The sequence below is a fragment of the Centroberyx affinis genome, unplaced genomic scaffold (assembly GCF_046629955.1).
Source record: "Centroberyx affinis isolate AG114_WGS23_722 - 3 ecotype Tasmania unplaced genomic scaffold, CSIRO-AGI_Caff_v1 ptg000401l_1, whole genome shotgun sequence".
Taxonomy (NCBI): Eukaryota; Metazoa; Chordata; class Actinopteri; order Beryciformes; family Berycidae; genus Centroberyx; species Centroberyx affinis.
In genome coordinates, this window is record NW_027279069.1 from 111520 (window position 1) to 132340 (window position 20821).

At 46.2% G+C, this 20821-nt stretch overlaps 1 protein-coding gene across 1 annotated transcript in view; it reads left to right on the forward strand.

Annotated features, from left to right (window-relative positions):
* The first annotated feature begins 1595 nt into the window (after positions 1–1595).
* LOC139641809 (adenylate cyclase type 9-like) overlaps positions 1596–20821 on the forward strand; it is a 40384-nt gene continuing 21158 nt past the window's right edge. Inside the window, exon 1 of the mRNA XM_071516413.1 lies at positions 1596–3420. Coding sequence (XP_071372514.1) covers positions 1608–3420 — 1813 coding nt within the window. The 5' untranslated portion in view covers positions 1596–1607. The remainder of the gene's footprint in view (positions 3421–20821) is intronic.

The window sequence follows — 20821 nt, forward strand, 5'->3', positions numbered from 1 at the left end:
TGCAAATTCAATCAAAGTCGTTGGATCGAGTCAGCACTTTGTTTTTACCTGTGGGACTTTGTGTCGGATGGTGTGGGGGGGCGTGGAGTGGAGGTGGAGACCTTCTAATTAGCTCGACTCTCCACGCGTTCGTCGTCTGTCATTTAATGGGAGAAAAAGGCTGCTGGTGTGGGCAAACTTTCCTTAAGAGCAAAGGAGGGACTGGACGAGACTTCATATACTCCAGACTGCCTTTTTGCCTCACCGCTGTGCGCCTGACAATGAAAATGTCATTTTTCCAAACACCCCTGAAATGCTAGAACCGGCATGATCAGGAAATCTGGAAAACCGAATTGGACGTGGATATTCTTGCGGCGCATTGTGAAATTGAATTGGCGACATTTGGTGTGATTGTGGATACCAAAGCAATACCGATTCAACACTGGACCAATACCGGTTGGTGCGTATAGCCTTGCAAGAATGTGTTTACGCACGGGCCATTGACACTTGAGGTCTTATAATAAAACGAGATTGACTGTTTTTTTTGTGTGTGGTTTTCCGTGCACCCGCGTCTCATGCATTGGTCTTCTCCAAATAGACTGCGGACGTCGGTGGGCGCAGGATCCCCTCTGCGTTTGGAGACGCAGCGGCGGTGGAGACTCCGGAGTGGGAACTCAGGAAAGGACGGGGCTCCATCCACGGGAATATTTGCGATTAGGCCCTGCAGCAAAGAGCATGTGGGGAGAATAACAAGCTTTGGTGACAGTGTTTGCGTTCTTGTTCCCGTTAGGTGGAGTTGATCTGCGCCTTAAAGTTTAAACCTTACCTTCTTGATCGCCACGCAATAGTTCCACGTCTCTAGTCTTTTTAGGGATACCAAAACAACCACTGCGGAGGTTTATTTTTGGGTGAAGCTCTGTCCTGTAAACAAAGTGTGCTTAACCGTGTGAAGTTCCGGAGGTAGCCTGTTATTTCCCAGTGGAAACGGAAAGCACAACTCGCCTTTACTTCTGTATGGATAAGCCGGAATGGACATGCACAAGACACGCCTAATGTTTTGATGGCACCGGGATCTCCAAGATAACATTAAACAATATAATTTAACAGGATTTGAAATTCCAGACTTCATACTTTGTTTGGTGATAATCTATATAGTAACATTCAAATGTTTCTTTCGTTTTTCTTTTCTCAACTTTGCCCTTTACGGACAGTATTATGTCATTTTCTGAGTTGTCCCAAATGTTTTTCCAATGAGTGAAACAGCGCAATTGTGTGGACTTGGACTGCAGCAGAGCAGGCAGTGGGTGAACCTTGCAGTCTCAAGTGCGTCAAAACAGACGGGAAGGTAGAGGAATGCAGGGATTGACGTCAAGAGGGGGAATAATGAACTACTCAAAATCTTGGAAAGATCTGCTGGTACTATACAGCTAATTTAGCAGAGTTTCCCCGAAGATTTTATTTGTGCCGTTCTATCCTTTTTCCATTTAAGAAAAAATAAATTCACACTCGTTCCCTGGCCTGTTATACTGTGGATCCATACATTGCCTTACTTCTCTATCTGCCTTGTCTCTAAAATTACTGTTAATTCCCTCTGCATAGTCTTAATCTTGGATAGATTAAAAAGCAACATGGCATCCCCCCAACATCAGCAACTGCTGCCTCACAACACAGAAGTGAGCTGTGACTCAAGTGGAGAGGGGGGGGTCTCTGTGAGGATCGGCAGCAGTGTCAAACACAAGCATGGAGGCGGGCCACTGGGTTCAATCGGGGGAGGCTTCATGGGGGGATCCAAGCACTGCAAATACAGCATCTCCTCCAGCTGTAGCTCTGGAGAGTCCGGAGCGAGGAGGCCTGTGGTCAAAAGCCTTCGCACTCATAAGAAGATGCCTCAGCTGTTTGAGAGATCTGCCGGCCATTTCTGGGACCCCAAGTTCGACTCCTCCATCCTGGAGGAGGCCTGCAGGGAGAGGTGTTTCCCCCAGACACAGAGGCGGTTCCGCTATGTGCTCTTCTACCTGGCTGTGGCTGGCTTCCTCTGGGGATTGTACTTTGCTGCCAACCCTTCTCGCTGTGACAGGACAGCTTTTCTCCTTCCCACCGCTTCCTTCCTCCTCTTCTGCCTCCTCCTCTTCCTCTTAACTTTCACCAGGCTCTACTCCCGCTGCTACAACCAGGTGTCTCTGCTGCTCATCCTCGTGACCTTCACCCTGACCCTGGCCCCCCAGATCCAGACATCAGGCTTCAGGGACTTTGAGACTCTCCCCCCTAAGTTTGATGTGGAAGACTTCAGCGGCATGGGGCCCAGATACAACCTGTCCTATGACAAGATGGTGGCAGAAAGCTCTTGGGCCCCCTGTCTGTCTCCTGTGGGGACCTTCTCCCTCTGCATGGAGGTTCTCTTGTTGCTATACAGTGTTCTCCATGTTCGCCTCTTTGCCTCCGTCCTGCTGGGGCTCCTCTACTCTGTCTTCTTTGAGAGTCTGGGTTGGCTGTACCTGACCCAGACGGGGGAGGACTGGAGCGTAGCCTCTCAATCAGACTGGGATACACTTAGTTGGCTGGGCCCAGCCAAAGCCCTGCTTCACCTTTGCGCCCATGTTATTGGCATGCACCTATTCATCATGTCCGAGGTGCGGTCACGCAGCACCTTTCTCAAGGTGGGTCAAGCCATCATGCATGGCAAAGATCTGGAGGTGGAGAAAGCCTTGAAGGAGCGGATGATCCACTCTGTCATGCCCAGACTAGTGGCTGATGAACTAATGAAGCAGGGTGATGAGGAGCTAGGGGACGGCTCTGTTAAACGCTACTCCAGTAGTGGTGCAGCAGCTGCCATCTCCAGCCCCAAGAACAACAAACGCAAGAAGACGTCCATCCCTCGAGGCCAGATCATCTTCAGACCCTTCAACATGAAACGAATGGAGCCCGTCAGCATCCTCTTCGCAGACATTGTGGGCTTCACCAAAATGTCTGCCAACAAGTCTGCTCATGCCCTGGTGGGACTTCTAAATGACTTGTTTGGACGTTTCGACCGACTTTGTGAGTTAACCTGCTGTGAGAAGATCAGTACTCTGGGAGACTGTTACTACTGTGTGGCTGGTTGCCCTGAACCCAGACCAGACCATGCCTACTGCTGTGTGGAGATGGGCCTGGGCATGATCCAGGCTATTGAACAGTTCTGCCAGGAGAAGAGGGAGATGGTCAACATGCGGGTGGGTGTCCACACAGGCACCGTCCTGTGTGGTATCCTGGGCATGAAGCGCTTCAAGTTTGATGTTTGGTCCAATGATGTCAACCTGGCAAACCTAATGGAGCAACTGGGCGTGGCTGGGAAGGTCCACCTATCAGAGGCCACCGCTAACTTCCTGGATGACCGGTACCAGCGGGAAGATGGACGGGTCAATGAGAGAGTAGGACAGAGTGTGGTGGCTGACCAGCTCAAAGGTACGTAGTCTACAAAAATAAAGCATAAGTGAGCATGCCCAGTAGAGATATAGTGAGTTGAGTGACCCATAATTCATGCCACAACTGGATTTTATGCCTCAAAATGCACAATTTTTACTTTAGCATAGCAATATGAAAAAGGTAGACATTCTTGGCTTAAATGCAAACAGTAATAATAAATCCAAGGTCAATGGCAGTTCCTACAAACTCACTTATTCTTTTATAAGCCATGTTAAGACTACAAGCTTTGGCATTTTTATGTGCTTTAGTTTATGTCCTGTAATGCTCCCATGTCATCCCTTGAGGAAATGTCTCCTTGTGCCAGCATATCAGTGGTTCACCCCCTAGGTAGATAAAAACAGTGGCAGGGGAGCAGTGGCATTGGTCAAGGTCGACATCAGGTTTTAGCATCATATATCATAACCAGGACAGATGGACTGGCAAGGGTGTTGGTCTGTTAGGGGTGCCCTCTGTGGTGTTCGTATTATGTGACTGTAGCACAGGCAGACGTCGACTTCCTCCCCATCCTCTCCTTCGTCCTGTCTCTGCCCACACTCTGTTCCCTTGTTCAATTACATTGCCTCCCAGACGTCCTCAATGTGTCCTGTTCTCTTAACCTCGCTTTGAACCCCAGGGGGATTGCCTTACCACTTTATGCCACTCTGCCCATCTTCTCTAATAGAGATTTGCCAGCAGCTTTATCTCCACCTCCCTATCTTCTCTCTTTGTCTCGCCTCTAAACTGCTTGACTGCAGCTTTTATTTGATACATTTATGCAAATTGCCCCAATTTAGCTAAACATGCGCTTAATGGCTCTTTCCATCATTTAAAGCTTGCTGATTATCACCCAGTGTAAATGAAGTGACAGCATCTGACTAAAGCACTGCAGATGGTGTTGATCTGCCCTTTGAATTTGCAGATGCATTTCAAGTTTGTGTCAGTTTCAGTAGATCCAAGCCATTTTGGAAGCTACACGTCTGGTGTTGTACAGTGTATTATAGGCCTGGAGTGCCTTGGTTGGCTGGGCTTGTTACTGTGTGGAGTCCTATCTACTGAATATGCGCAGCACTGTACTCCTGCAGAGAGCTGCATTTTTAGGTCAAACACCAGCGCCTGTTTCCACAAACTTGTATTTGACATCAAGGGTGGGAGAAGGTGTTTTTCACGCAAGCGGGTATGTGCATGCTGTGAATGCCAGCAGTGGCTTGGCAGTGGGATCAGAGTGCCAGGCTGAATCTTAGTGCTACCAAACAGGTGTCAAAACCACTGCAGGTGCTCTCTTGGTCAGCTGGAAATGACTGTCAGGCTCTTCTTTGTCACAGACCCCACTTCTGACAGTGACAGCCCCTGCAGTCTGTTTAACGCACACACGCACACGCACACGCACACGCTTACAGTACACAATGAAGGGCCCATTTTTATGGAGCAGTTGGCTCAGTTATGCTGTCTTTATAGCAGGGAAATGGTGTCTTCTAAACTGTCCCCAGACGCCTGTCCTAGAGCGTCTGTGCTGTTTTTGTTCACCGTCTCTCTCCCCTGTCCTTCTCCAGTCCCTGTTTCCCCTTCCCTTCAGTGTCTGTCTCCTCCTCTCCTGTCTATGTCTGTATCTCTGTTTTTTTCCCTTCCATCTCCTTTGTAGCTGTGCTTTCTCTCTCTCTCTCTCTCTCTCTCTCTCTCTCTCTCTCTCTCTCTCTCTCTCTCTCTCTCTCTCTCTCTCTCTCTCTCTCTCTCTCTCTCTCTCTCTCTCTCTCTCTCTCTCTCTCACACACATATACACACAAATATAAACAAACAGTCAGATCTATACAGTACTACACAACACATTTTTCCATCTCAAATACGGGGGTTTAAAATCCTATGCTGTCATTGTATATTCATCTTTTTCAGTCTGCCATGACTCATGTTACAGTAAGGGCACAGTAACATTGCGTAACAAGAGCCGCTCCAGTGGGTTTAGCATTTCAACAAGCTGCCTGTCAAATTGCCTGCACAGATTTACATTATTTTGGCCTGGGCATCCGCGCTGTTTGCTAGACCAGTCGAGGAATGAGATGAAGGGAAAGTGCCCTTTGCTCACCAGCCAGCAGGAGTGATTTAGGGGCTTGCATTTTCCCATCATCTCTTAGATTAATGAGGGACTATACCGCTCTTGCACTTGCTCTCCTTTTTTTTTATTGAGGATAAATGTGTTACTGCCCCCTCCTTCTCTTCTTCCTCCTCCACTTCTTTCTTGCCTACATCATGTATTCAGTTCACCTCCCAAGATTTATCCTCTCCCTGTAGATTTGCTGTGCGCCAGTGAGAGAGCTGGCTGTCAGGAGAGTTGTGCTCTGGTGCTGTAAAAATCCCTCTACTGTCTAGCTCAGCCTGTGTAAATCACTTGGGTAGCGCTGCAGCCGGGCATGGATCCTGGCCACGGCGGGTCCCCTGGTTACCCGGCTCAGGAGTAAATTGCTCCGACCCAGACACTGATCGGCGCACAGCTGTCCTCTCCATATTCTTGTTGTTCATTTCGTGTTAGTGTGATGTCTCACTTTCCACTGGCTTTGGGCCTGTCAGAGTTTTTAGAGCTCCACCAAATCTTCAGGCCGAGGCTAGAGTCAAGTTTTTTTTTTAAAAGTCAGATCCTTAGGTGCACATGTTCAGCAGTTGATACTCTCTTATTTATAGCTCCCCAGTGTAATTGTAAGCTATTTGTGGCTCATTGTAATATCAATTGTCATGGAGTGCAGCCACAAGTGGTCAGCTGAGTGTTACAGGTGCATCCTGTTGGGTTCCTCTGCACTGACCCAAGGCCAGTGGTTGCAGAGACAAATGGAGATGTTTAGGCTAGCTCTACATCCTAGTGGGCGAAAGCAAGCGTCATACTTCAGATTAGCCAGTTTGACAACATTGCGTTTAGCTTCAAGGACAACCAATAAATCTCAAACCACAGCACAGCTCCTTGGAGCAACATGCTGAGATCATCCTTTTAAAAAGCACTTCTGAACAGTACTCCCCGCCAGGCTCTGCAGAACACCCCCACCCACCCAACCAACCCCGAAACCCTGTTCTCTGCGTGTGTGGTTGTCTCTATAAGGGGCTGCACGTGAGCCCAGCCCCTGTTGTGTTGTGTGTTTGGCTGACTGGAAATGGGAGCTATATTTGGCTGTTTCCCTGGAAAGTACCTGGCTGTGTCCTTCCTTTGTGCCTAATGCAGAATGATGGCACCTGCAGAAGATTATCCCGTCGGAGGAGGCTGTCAGTACGGCTCTATTATCTTTCTGGTGATGACAGAATCACAGCTGAGTGCCAGAGATGGATCTCTTCCCATTCAAACAGCCTTTGTTTGCAGGGGAAATCAAACGGCATGCGTCTTGATGTCGACTAAGGGTCACGCTTTAAAGTAGCAATGGAACAACTGCAGTTAATGGAATCATTACCAACTGTTCACCAACTGTTGTTACTACAGCGGTGTTGTCAGAATAATAAATAAAAACAGACAGGTGGTGGGCTAATCTTATGTGCTGCATAAGCAAAATTTTGACTAGATGGTTATGGTATCCAGAAAAGTGCCGTTCTCCCGTCTCCCTCATTAACAACTGCCACAGTCTCTTTGAACAAAGCACTCAAACTGCTCCAGTGGAATGGCTTAGTGGCAACATTTGAAGACTGTGGTTGTTTTGGGAATCTCCCCACTTTGTGTATGTGCGTGCGTAACCTCAACTTCCCTGCATCAGCTCCTCCAGGCTGTTGCTATTAAGACAATTTGCTATTAAGAAAATTTGGTAACACTGTATAATACAGCCCACGTTTTAGAGTGTAACTTCCCGACATTTACCATGTAATTTCCATGTAATTCCATGTAATTTTCTTGTTTTCTTCCGCTGTACCTACATTTAAGTACCAGTAGGAACCGGTAAGTATTTTATATGTACTGATTCATACGAGGAAGTTACACCGTAAGTTCCGGGAAGTTACATGGTAATGATGGGGTTACACTCTAATACACTCTAAAACGCTGTATTATAAAGTGTTACCGAAATTTTTTTAGTCGAGTTAGTCGAGTTTTTAGTTGAGTTTTTTAGTCGAGGGTGAATTAAAAAAGAGAAATCGCCCGGCTGAGCACTAGCAGCTCAACTTTGATGATGTGAAGTACACTGTCATTCATTCAGGCTCCTGACGGCTCTGTCATATAATTGCGTAGCCCCATTCTCAGAACTGTAATGCTCATTATGTGCAGGTTCCCAGTAACCAATCGCCCAAGGTGAGGCATGTTCTCAGGTTCATTTTTGAAATTGTGAGTGTGACCTTTTCCAACTTAACTGCTGAGCTAAGCTCTGATGGGCAACTGTATCCCCACCCCCCCACCTCTTCTCCCCTTCTGCAGGAGATTTCTAATTAAGCAAGACTGGGTAATCTCCCTGGCTAAAGTGATTAATGTTAGTAATTCTCCATCATCATATCTTCCACACTGGCCTGATGTTCTCCCGACCCCAAACACATCAGCTGCCAGCCGTTTGTATCACTGAAAATGATATTGATTGCCTATAATGAGGCTGTCATGGCGGTGTAATTTATGATGAGGGAAAAATAAAGGCTTTTTTATCATGTGGATATCAAAGAGAATCGACTAAGGCCAGGGGTTGCGCTTGCAATAAAAAGACTCGAGAAAGATAATTTGTATTCTGGTCCGCGTTATTAATTTGTCCTGATTCCTTGTTCACCTTTGAGCCTTCAGAGCAATAATTGATTAGCTGCATAAGGACTGATTGGAGCACAGAGCAGAACTTAGCTGCAAATAGACCTGATGATGAATGTTCTGCTTCCCTTCACTTTGGCCTTATTACTTCATGCTCTGCAGCAGGTATTGGTTATCGGGGAAGCCATTTGTAGTTTTGGGAGAGTCATGCAGACACACACACACACACACACACACACATTCACACATCTCCTCCCCCACCCTGCCAGTGCTATTCCATAGGGATGTACTGTCACTCAGCAAAGTGCGCAGTATTTGCCTGAGGCTCAATCGAGCATTAGTCTGATGGCTGCTAATGCTGCTACCTGTGACCTTGACGGGGAGAAATGAGGCTGGTTTGGAGGTTACACTAAAAGAAGTAGGGATGGAGAAATGAAGTGAGGGAGAGAGATGTGCCTTTAGCTGTGCTGCAGTTCTGCAGGCTGAGGCTGGGTTCGGGCCCACCGGCCAGTGGCAGCGAGGGAGCAGAACCACAGCAGTGTTGTCTAACCGCCGCTACCGTAAGCTACAGTGTAACTGGACCTCAGTGTCGGGCTGCTGGGGAAACCGCAGGGAGAGAAAGGGAGGCTGTGGACACTTAAGCCTCTGGATTTTACACTTAGAGAGCAGTGTGTGTGTGTGTGTGTGTGTGTGTGTGTGTGTGTGTGTGTGTGTGTGTGTGTGTGTGCTGACACACGCCCAGGTGTCTGTCTGTGCAATGCTGCACTTGAGAAAAAGTTAAACTGTTTGGCTTTTTCACCCTAATATACACACAGCTGTCTACTACCCCAGCCAGCGATCAAATACCTGGCATAATTTTTGTCTAGACTCTTGAGTCCAAATCAGTATGCACACACGGTGTTCAGCTATACTGTAGGAAGACAGGGGGGTCGATAGCAAAGTGGAGTGCTTTGAGTGGAGTGGCTTAGGGGTGGAGTGGGGTGGGGGGTGCAGACATAGAGCAATAGTGCAGTTAAACTGTGGGGATGGTTTATAAAACTGAGGGTAAATAGATCCCTGGATTACTATTACACAGCATACTGCAGCCTGTAGCGGCCCTTTAATCTAAGTCTGGGAGGGGGATGTGACTGTTCACATGCTGCTGAGGGGAATCTAAACTCTGCACTGCTATATTGTGTTGCAGACACCAAACCCTGCCTAGAACACCTTGCCTCTGCATAGTAGATTACAGCTCTGCGGAGAGAATGGCACAATACATCATACTGCCTAGAACAGTATCGTCCTGTAGTTCAGCACAGCATGGCGCTGTAGCCTACAGCAATGCAATCTCGCCATTTAACATCTTTGGCCTTATCATATTGAGCTAATCCAGATCCCTTGGGTCCTGCTCTGCAAATATGGGGCCATTATGGCAAGGTTACTGCAGGTCTACGATGTGGTGATTAGCTGAATTTTATAGCTGCGGTCATTGATGTTATTCTGCTGTGTCACACCTATTACTCAGCATGATTGGGCTACCTGTACTCATTCAGGAGCATTGCAGAGGAAGGGTATTGCTGTTTCACTTCTATGATAGCGAAGATCAACCCTGCGGGCATTAAAAGATTTGTACTCGTGGTGTAACGAGTTTCAGGATCAAGAGCGAGGCAGAAAGCACATCATTGTAAAGAACTGTAAATAATCTTATCTGCTCAGCCCAGTGAGCTTCCTGTTGAACTAATACTGTTCTGAACATCCATGTATCCTGTTGTGCTCCACTTCATCCCTACAAGAGGACTGAGTGTCAGAGGACCCGCAGACCTCTCAGTCCCCCTGTAGGGGACAGCTGTCCTGTTGGCTGAGCGGTGAAGTGTCCTGCCTCTATCTGCTGTGACAGAGATGACCCAGGGCGAGGGTGATGAGAGAGCCCGATATCAGCCGCCACCACTGTCTGTCTGATAAGGAACCACGCGTGTTAACAGCTGACACGGCTTAGCGTGTAACATAAACACAGGGCATGTAGCATGTAGAGTAGAGCATGCTAACACAACATGCTGTCTAGCACATGCTGTTTTGCTTTGCTCAGCAGCATCTAGCCATTTTTCATTTAGTCAACAACAAGGGGAGGATATAAATCAATACTAATACCAGACAGTGTCTAGCAAGGATAGAGGTCAGGTGTCCTGGATATGAGTTGGAGGGGTTGCTGGAATTGGTCGGCAGTTGTGGGCGGTATTCTCTCCGGTTTAGGCTGCTGCTTACCAATGGTCACCAGTACTGCAGAAACAGTGAGTACAGGGTTCTATATATTAGAAAAGTAGAATAGAGACTCACCCAGAACCCGTTACAGTCTTAGGAATCTTTTAACACAAATATTGACGTCTGCCTACCAAGCGTCTAGTTATGCCCGCGGCACCCGGTCTGGTGAAATGGGAGAGTAATGTGCTCTGCCTCCATGTTTCAGCTGCTCTATTAGCTACCATTAAATTAGGTGGAGGGGTGGGGAGCATAGTTAATGTAGTGCAGCCATGCCCTGATCTGTTGTGTTGAGGTAGCCACATGAGAGACATTTACTTCCTCATGTAATCAGCCCATAAATCAGTCAAGTTGTGAGTGGTGGAGGGGGGTGGTGGTGGTATTGAGGAGGTGATGATCTCAGCAGCAGGACAGTATACATACTGTGCCTTGGTTATGGGACTGCATTGCTTCTTTCCTGCAAACTACAAAATTTCTAACAAGACCACAAGGGTTTTTGCTTACAGTGTTTGCACCTGCAATATGTATTAGGCTCTTGGAAAGGAAAGGCATACAAATAGATTTCAAGTTGAAATCTAGCTTTACTCCTTTCACTACCCTAGGGGACAAAATATCTCATTTACGATGTCGCATAACGGAGATGATATCACACCGTCTTGATATGCTTTAGTATAATGTCAACATGGTTCAGCGCAGCCAGAGATTGCAAGGGAATCTTCTTGCCGCTCTCTCCTTGATAGCATGCAGCACGCCAATCTGTTATCAAACACCGCAGGACTTCTCACATATGCAAATGTGCCGAGATGATCTGCTCTCATATCTTCCCGCAAACACAACGTCACCTCCCGCAGACTGAGAAAGAATAAAAGATGGTAAAACGGGGGGACGGGGGGGGGGGGGGGGGGCAAGAAAGGAAGAGAGATTATGGAGATGGAAAGAAGAAAATAAGAGCAAAGAGAAAGCGTGAGGTACAGAGTGAAATAACAAGATAGAGGTGCTGCTTAATGTTCATCCTGTATGTATATTTGTGCTGCCCCAGCTGGCACAGAGTCACAATATTAGCCTCAGCACAACACATGGGAGAGGACATTTCCCATCTGCAGGACCAGATACACACTAGCCCTGCACCCTGGGCCCACCAAGGCTAATTGCCATGGCAACAGACTATGTAGGGGGTTGAGGGTCAACTGGAGACTGGAGGATCTTTTTAGATGGAAGGGCTGGTGCTCTGACTGGGAGATGGGGGCCAATTTGACTTTATTCAGCTGAAACTTCTGGCTTTGATATCGGTGGTAAAAGTCAATCGAAGGCCTGTGTTGGTGTGAGTTCAGCAAACATAAGATGGACACGTGCAGCGATTCTTCTCCGCTACAGCTATAAAGCCACACATACACGGATACAAACACACACACGCACTCCCACACTCTCTCTTGAAAAGTGGAAGCAATGTGAAACCATCTTTCTGCCTTTCGCTCCCCTGCTGTCTTTGTCTCACTGTACATTTGCTACTTCATTTAGATCTCGGCTGATACGGTGCTGATACGAGTGGAGTTGCACACGGGGCTATAAGCTCTTCTCATGGTCATGCCGATGCTCGGGAGATAAATTGGCATCATGAGTCACTGATGCATCCTGTAAGCTGTTCTCCTTTGTGATCAAGGGTACAGAAAATGCCGTCGCTCCTCCTAAAAGGTGCACGCTAGCCTTTGCTGACATTGACGGATGGAGCTCACTCTTAAGGTGACATAACCCCCCCCCCCCCCCCCCCAAACACACACACACACACACACACACTCACTTCTTGCACTTTGCTTTCAAGTACACTAAATGCAAACGCCCACACGTACACACGCGCACACACTCAGCTGCACCCTGTCTGCGTTTTGTGCGCTGCCCATTGCTGTAGTGACTCGTTAGTGTGCACAGCGGGGAGTGTGTGTGATAAATGGCTGCATGAATTATGAATGAGGGGAGATGACGGGGAGCCGGTCCACCCTGAAGCCTGCTGCTGCACTCAGCCTGCACAGATTGTGTGTGTGTGCATGCGTGTGTGCGTGTGCTGGTGCACCAAAGTGTAAGTGTGCTTGCCTCCATGAATGTATTTATGTGTACAAGACAGATGTGTTCTTATCTGTGCACTGTGTGTGTGTGTGTGTGTGTGTGTGTGTGTGTGTGTGTGTGTGTGTGGTGTTTAAAAGTGCATGACTATATTATGATTATTACTAGCAGTGCAGACTGTGAAATGCATTTTTGGAGCATCTCTCTGTTGTTCTGCCCAATTTTATCTCTTTCCTCCTGTAAGGAATGGGAAGCCTGTCTGCTTTATTGCTCCTCTCTCACACCCTCTCCCTCTGCTACTGGTTTTTATATAGCTCACAGTGTATATAAAAGCATTCATCATTACATCATCCTCGTCTTTCTAGTCCTCCTTTCGTTCCCCTCCTCCCCACTTCTTCCCCTATTCACTCCCCTTCTTATCTTTTTCGTTCCCCATGTTTCTATGGTATCGATACACACTTATCTATGGCTATTAATCTTTACATTATAGTCCTCCTAGTCTCTCTCATTTCATATCATGTAGATGCTGTCTTACATAGTGTGTGTGCGTGTGTGTGTGTGTGTGTGGAGGTGGTGCGGCTGGTTCCTCTCTCATGCCCCTTGGCCTCAGCTCCCTGCCTCAGGCTCAGCTTCAGTGTGGGACAGCCCTCCTGGGTCTCCTCCAGCTGTCAGCTGCTACTCCAGCCACATACTTTATCGCCCCAGGAACTCCCCCATGCTGTCGCTCCTAAAGGCCATCGCTGAGTGACTGCATGAATGTGTGTGTGTGTGTGTGTGTCTGCGTGTGCATGCTAAGTACCTGCATGATATAGTCCTTCCCCAACCTTTTATCACTTTCTTTCACTCCATCTCATCTCTCTCTCTCTCTCTCTCTCTCTCTCTCCTTCTCCCTCTCTCTCTCTCTCTCTCTCTATCAAGGCTACCCGCCCCCTTTGCTGCCGCCTTGCTCTCTGCATTGTTTAGTCACTCCCGCCTCCGCTGTTTTTCAAATGATAGATGCATCGACCAACCTAACAGCAATGTTTATCTTAACAGGCGGTGTATCGAATTGTTTCCGGCCCGCTTTTCTGTGCTTGACCGTGAGATTTGATGAACCAGTTCACTTCCGCTTTTTAAGAGGATGCCGGTCAATACGCCAACGCACATGCACACACGCATAAAGGTGCACACTTCTCTCCCGCTCTCAGGCAGGATATGAGTCAGGGGTCCTGGAGTAGAAGTCAAGCCTGTAGTTAGTATCCTCGTTTACTCCTGCTTCATCATTGGGTGGTTTTAAAGAGTCCTTGGGGAGTAGCACAGTGCTCAGCAGTAGATACATTTCCATCATCGACCCTGATGGAGATGCCATTATTCAAAATGGTGAGTAAGCACAGTCTCGTGCCAACGGGCTTAGAGGAGGAGAAGATGAGAGGAGGAGGAGGAGAGGGAGGGAGAGTTTTGTGTGTATTAGCTGTTTGCTGTGATCATTTACCAAGCCCCACAAACCCAGTCACTATATTTCATCAATAAGAGCGCTAATGCACTCCGCACAGTTGTTATGGGTCAACGACAATTCAGCATGATGATATTGAATTTCAATTAGTGGTGAGATTGCCACAGAAAAGATGGGTTTATTTATTGATTTGTTTTGTTTTATCTCCAGCCTAGGAATTAATTAGAAATAGGTTTGTTTTGTGGTAAGACTTACCTTCTGTGCTTTTGTGAGTTGAAAAGAACACAATACAGATTAGACAGCAAAGTTTGTAAAAGGTGAACCTACCCAAGCTTTCCATTACCAGGGAGCAGAATAAAGTGGCTGTTTAGCTGCACTACGCCACTGTGTCCTCCAAACTGCATCGCCATCTCTCACTGCACTGCAGAAAATGGCCTTCTTAGCAACTCATTTAGTAATAACAATAATAATAAACTATATTTATATGGCACTTTTCAAAACAAAGTTACAAAGTGGTTTACAGAGTCAGTAAAGTGCTTTACAGAATCATTAAAAGAGAGGATATAGGATAGCAGAAAAGGCATAAAATGAGCACACAAAAAGCAATTACACACCTGAAAAACCTTATGATAAGGAGTCGAGAATGAGAGGGGAAGAATGCTGTAGGCTCAGGAATAAAAGAAGCTCGTAAAATAAAACATAAAACAAGGAATAAAATAGGGCATTATACAAAAGCCTGCTCATAAGAGTAAGTTTTGAGGCGGGATTTAAAAGATGATACTGATTTCTTGGGCAGGGCGTTCTAAGGCCTATAGGTGCCCCAACGGCAAAAGTACAGTCACCTTTAGCACTTAGTGAAATTATACTCCCCATTGACAGATTTATTCACTTGTTTTTTGTTTTATTTTAAAAAAGCAAGATTTTAAGACTCCATGCTAGATTCACAGACTTGTTAAGGGTGTTTTTGCAGTGTGGACAGATGTGCTGAATGGCATGGAGCCCTATGGCAGCCGTTATGAGCTAGAAGAAACGGGTGTGGGGGCATTAGGATTCAGTGGAGGGTGTACGGAAGGAGAGATTGACGGAAGAGGAGAAGACAGTGTAAAAAGAAGAGATGGAAAGCGAGTCTGAGCTTTTGGGATGATGTCAGCCCGGGCAATTCTTCTCAAAGCAGAGCCCCTTAAGCCTATGTGGTGATGAGGCACACGGATATCGGCTTGGACACAAAAGAACAGGGTGGATAGCTGGATTTGGGACAGAGAGAGAGAGAGAGAGAGAGGCAGACAGTGAGTTACAGCCAGATAGACAAAAAAGGGAGAGAATATAGGCCATTGAGCAAAGGGCGGGGGGTTTAAAGATTTTGGAGGGATGTCAACTGTGTCTATTGTTCTGCCAGCGGACCATGACAGCCGGGGACTGTCGAGGATGGAGGGATCGGAGGTACAGAATACAAAACAAACAGAGAGAGGGAGAGACAGATGCGGGAAAGAGAGAGAGTTAAAGACTTTGGAGAGATGTCAAGTGTTTCTATTGTCGTTTTGAATGAGCTGCGGCGGGACTGGATTGAAGCCAGGAAAAACACACCGGCCAAATATGGACCCTTATGCTTCAATGCCATCCCTGTTTACAAGATGGAGCGCGTGACAGAAAGAGGGGAAGGATGGGGTCATGAAGGGGAGAGATGGGAATTCAGTTCACAGCAAAATATTGTTGATTGTAAAGCGGTTAGGGTTAGAGAGAGAGAGAGAGACCTCAGTTTGGCCTGTTCTGCTGGGACAGCGTGTTTGTGTGAAGTTTGTAAGCAGAGAGGCACTCTGACGCAACGGGCCGTTTAGAGAAGAGAGAAGTGTTTTTGTCCCAAACGTGGCCAGCTAATGTGCTGAGAAAGCCCAGGGGCCTCATGTATAAAAGACTGCGTAGATTTCATACTGAAATATGGCGTACTCACAAAACTTGAAAAGAACGTACGTACAGAAATTTTCAGATGTATAAAACCGTGCGCACGACGGGTCCTGCGCACCTTTCCTTTATACATCCCAATCAACGTGAAATCGAGCGCACATGCACGAGCCTCTCACCCCGCCTTGTCTCCTCCCAGAATTAACTATGCAAAAGATTTTTTTTTTACGCACGGATGGCCTTTCCTTTCTTACCGTTCAGTCCCGCAGTCAGCGCACAGCTTCGGTGGTTTGTGTGAGCAGGTACTACACGCAAAGGTTTGGAGATCACACAGTTGTTCCAGGACTTATTCCGCGTGCATCTGCCCACCCGACACTGCGTTTTCTTCCCAGGAGAGATGGATCTGTGCGCCTCGCCTCCTGTGCGCCATGGATCTCTGTGCGCCTCGGCAACTGTACAGTCTGACGTGCGTTAACATCTCCATGTCACATAAACAAAGAAAACTGTCCAGTTTACTGGCGATCTTGGTTTTGGCACTGTGAGTAAGGCCTGATGTCATCTGTGGGAAATTCGTTTCACTAGGTTTTCATTGCGCTCAATAAGTCAGACCTACTTTAAGCGAGCCGAAGGAGAGAGAGAGAGACGTTCATTCACACAAACCAACGCGACGATATAGCGGAGAGTGCCTGTATGTTTCCTAAGAGGCTTTTTTCATTCATTTAAAACCCTCATTTTTAGGAAAAGTTATGGAAGGAATTAAAATAGCATTTTCCTCCAGTGCTGGAGGAACTAACAATTGAAAATGACAATGCCAGATGGGTTTTGGCCTTTCTAATGTTAAACATTGTTCACATAAATAACCAAACTATTATGGTGTATCAGCGGAAATAATTATTGTTTTTCATAGACTACTTCATAGATATAGCAGTGAATGAGTGAAAACGTTATTTTGAAACATTTGGACACTACTTTGTAGTTTGGCGTCGCCAACTGACAAAGCCAGACAAATGTGCGTACGCATGATCTAAAGTTTGCGGGATGACCCGCACATTCACCATGCCCGTCAAGTTCATTTTTATACATCCCGATGTGTGCGTGAAAACCAGCGTACGCAACCTTTTTGTACGTGCGCAACGTTTATACATGAGGCCCCAGCAGGTGGTGTGCGGGACCCAAGCTTATGTAACTGTACCAAGAGGTCACTATGGGTTATCTGCGGTCTCCGAGTGTGTGTTTATAAATAACTCCAAGTTGTTTAATCTGTGCTTCATTGATTTTGACATGAAGGATAAATACCAGGCATGACATTAGTTGCCTCAAATCAACAAAACCTTGCTTATCAAGCACCAGTGTTGGGGGAAGTTACTTTTAAAAGTATTTATACTGAACAAAAATATAAACGCAACACTTTTGTTTTTGCTCCCATTTTCCATGAGTTGAAATAAAAGATCTAAGACTCTTTCTATGCACACAAAAAGCTTATTTCTCTCAGATTTTGTTCACAAATTTGTTTAAATCCGTGTTAGTGAGCACTCCTTTGCCAAGATAATCCATCCACCTGACAGGTGCGGCATATCAAGATACTGATTAAGCAGCATGATTATTGCACAGGTGTGCCTTGGGCTGGTCACAATAAAAGGCCACTCTAAAATGTGCAGTTTTATCTTGAAAAAAGACATTTATTAGGCACTGAACTATGGATCTCACATGACTAGGGCTACAGATATGCATTTTTTTGAAAACCAGTCAGTATCTGGTATGACCACCATTTGCCTCATGCAGTGCGACACATCTCCTTCGCATAGAGTTGATCAGGTTGTTGATTGTGGCCATTGTGGATCAATGGCTGTGCCAAGTTGCTGGATATTGGCAGGAATTGGAATACGCTGTCGTACACGCCGATCCAGAGCATCCCAAACATGCTCAATGGGTGACATGTCTGGTGAGTATGCAGGCCATGAAGAACTGGGATGTTTTCAGCTTCCAGGAATTGTGTACAGATCCTTGTAACATGGGGCTGTGCATTATCATACTGCAACATGAGCTCTGGTGGACATTCCTGCAGCCAAAACTTGCAACATCTGTGGCATTGTGTTGTGTGATTAAAAACTGCACATTTTAGAGTGGCCTTTTATTGTGACCAGCCCAAGGCACACCTGTGCAATAATCATGCTGTTTAATCAGCATCTTGATATGCCACACCTGTCAGCTGGATGGATTATCTTGGCAAAAGAGAAGTGCTCACTAACACACATTTAAACAAATTTGTGAACAAAATTTGAGAGAAATAAGCCTTTTGTGTGCATAGAAAGAGTCTTAGATCTTTTATTTCAACTCATGAAAAATGGGAGTAAAAACGAAAGTGTTGCGTTTATATTTTTGTTCAGTATAGGTGCTTTACTTTGTTACTCACCATAGAAAGTAGCTAGTTTTGTTACAAAGTAAGGTAAAGGTAACCTATTAGAGTTATTTTGAAATACCCACTTCAAAAACATACTGCACTATTCTTTTAATTTGTGCTAAGAAAAATTAAACAGTATGAATGAAAAATAAAAGTAACTACATTCTGATTTTAAAAAGTAACTAATAACGGATTATAAAAATTGAATAATGAATGCATTAAGTTACTAGTTACCACAAAAAAGTAATCTAATTACTTCTTCTTACCCCTAACACTGTCAAATCCTCAGGGCGGGCATGACAAAATACTTGACCTAAATCCATCAGATGAGATTTACTTTAATGAAAAATAAATGAAATACTAAATAAGTAATAATGAATTAAATGGTGAATAATAAAATAGTGAAGGGCACTGATGAAGTGTGTTGTTGTCTACTATGCACATCCCTCGCCATAAAGTAGCCTAGCATGAAAATATATGCAAACCAATACACATATGCATAGAGGTATAAAACACACATGTAAATCTACATGTAGTAGAATCAGCACCTTGCTCACTGTTGTTTATGCATGTAGTAAATGGAGCGAAGTGTGAAACATCCCCTCCTATATATTATTCAGTGTCTGTTGTTAGCAAACTCAGCATATGAAACAGCCCTCTCCGCTCCTGTTCACAGGCTTTTGAAAACTGTTCCTGTGCTTGACATTCTCCCACCGTGGGGAAACGCTGCCCCAATTTGACATTTTGAATAATTCTGCTCACCTCCCTAAATGTCTTTTAATGCCTCAGTAGTAACCTGGGCTCAGCAAAAAGTGTTCAGCTGTTAAGAGGAAGGCCAACAACCCCCCCACACCGCTCCACCCGTCCTTGGCCCGGGACGTGCACGCACACACCAACCCTCCGCTCGACATTTTACTGTCAGAAATGACAGTGTGAATCCCTTGATGATCCCTTATGAAAAATGCATATGTGTCTTTCATGTATTCTGACAGAATGGGTTCATTCACAGATGGCACAGACAATATCTCTCATTTCTCTCCCTGTCTCTCTCTTTCTGTCTCTCTCGGACTCACTCTATCTTTCCCTTGATTTTTATCTTCTTTCACCCTCTACCTTTCCTCAAATCTCCCTAATCTCAACCTCCTCCTCTCCTCCCTCTCCTCCGCTAACCATGCTGCAGTAATGAAGTCTTCCTAAATAGCCTGTCATACTGGACAGGTTTCGTCCTGTTCCTCCTGCCCTCTTCCCCCCAGCCGGGACAGGATGTATATCCCAGGATGGGGGCGCAGTGGAGAGAGGGAGTGGCTGCTGGCTGTCGGTGCCAACTGGCATGGAGAGCTGGCAAGACAGGCGAGGCTGGTTTCTCTGCGCCACCTGCTCCCTTGCCCTCCTGCTCCGATACCTGGCCCTGGCAGGCAAACCTGTCATTATCAGAAGATCAGGCACATGCTGTGTGTGGGTGTGGGTGTGTGTGTGTGTTTGCTTTAGTCAGAGCAGATCAGCCAATTCTCCTTCTCTCTCAGTTGCCCCCTGCGTTCTGCTGCCTTTAGCAAACCACCTTGGGACAATAACATTGGCTGCTCAGTCCCACTTGGGGTGCAAATGAGAGTTGAACAGAAATGTGTTGCTTTGTGATTAACAACCAAAAGCTTTAATATTTATGCGTGCTGTACCTGTGGCCATGGTGTGTTTTTTTCTTTGTGATTTTTCTTCTATCATGTATCCCTCGGGTAAAATTAGATTTTTTATTTTTACATTTGAATGATGTTTTGACCTCCTGTCGTTCTTTCTTTTAGTGTGCTTTTATTACATCCCAGCTTGTCGTCTTTCTGTCTGATGAATGAGAGAGTTGCACTGACAGTGTTGGACGTGACCACTGCAGGTACAATAGTTACATGTGTGTTTAGTCCATCTTTTCCTGTGGCTGTCTCATTTGTGTGTGTATGTTTGGCTGTATTTATGTGTGTCACACACAGCCTCTACAGTGAGCCTCTTAGCATCATGGACAGAGGGGTTCAGGGACGGCCATTGTCCCAGAAGAGCGTGGATGTGGAGGAAGGGAGGAGTGGAGGCAAGAGTGTTATTTGTTTGCAAAGTGCTTTAGTGCTTTTCTCATGTCGCTCGCCTCTGTCCTGGACAAAAGAGCTTGGAGAGGCAGATAATGTGGCAGGCTCTCACAGGGAAAGGTTATCTACTGTTCTCTGTCAGCTGATAGCACAGGACGGGACACTTCAAGTCCCATAAAGCCCAGAGGCTAATGGTGCTCTTCAATTAGCCCAGGGTCATCAGAGATGGAGAGAGGCCGACACACGCGTGTACCCACAACACACAGACTGACACCGTCGGACACAGATCATTGGACAAATGTGCACAGATTGGCAGATGTATAGACAAACACACACACACACAGCTGGGAAGGAACAAGGGACATCAATTGGAACAGACAGCTTGATGTCTCCTAACCTTTTTCCCTGCAGTGAGGCCATACACACTTTGACTTCGCAGCACAGCTGTATTCTGTTGATGTTGCACCCTGTTGAATTGGACAATGAAGCCAGCTGGTCAGAACTGTTTACCACAGCCATAATTTACTGCCTGACAACAGTGCAATTGCAGCTGCCACAAGGTTGGATCGTAAAGACGAGGGATTGTCCTGGAATGATCAGGAACAGAAACAGAAACCTCTCATACAAGC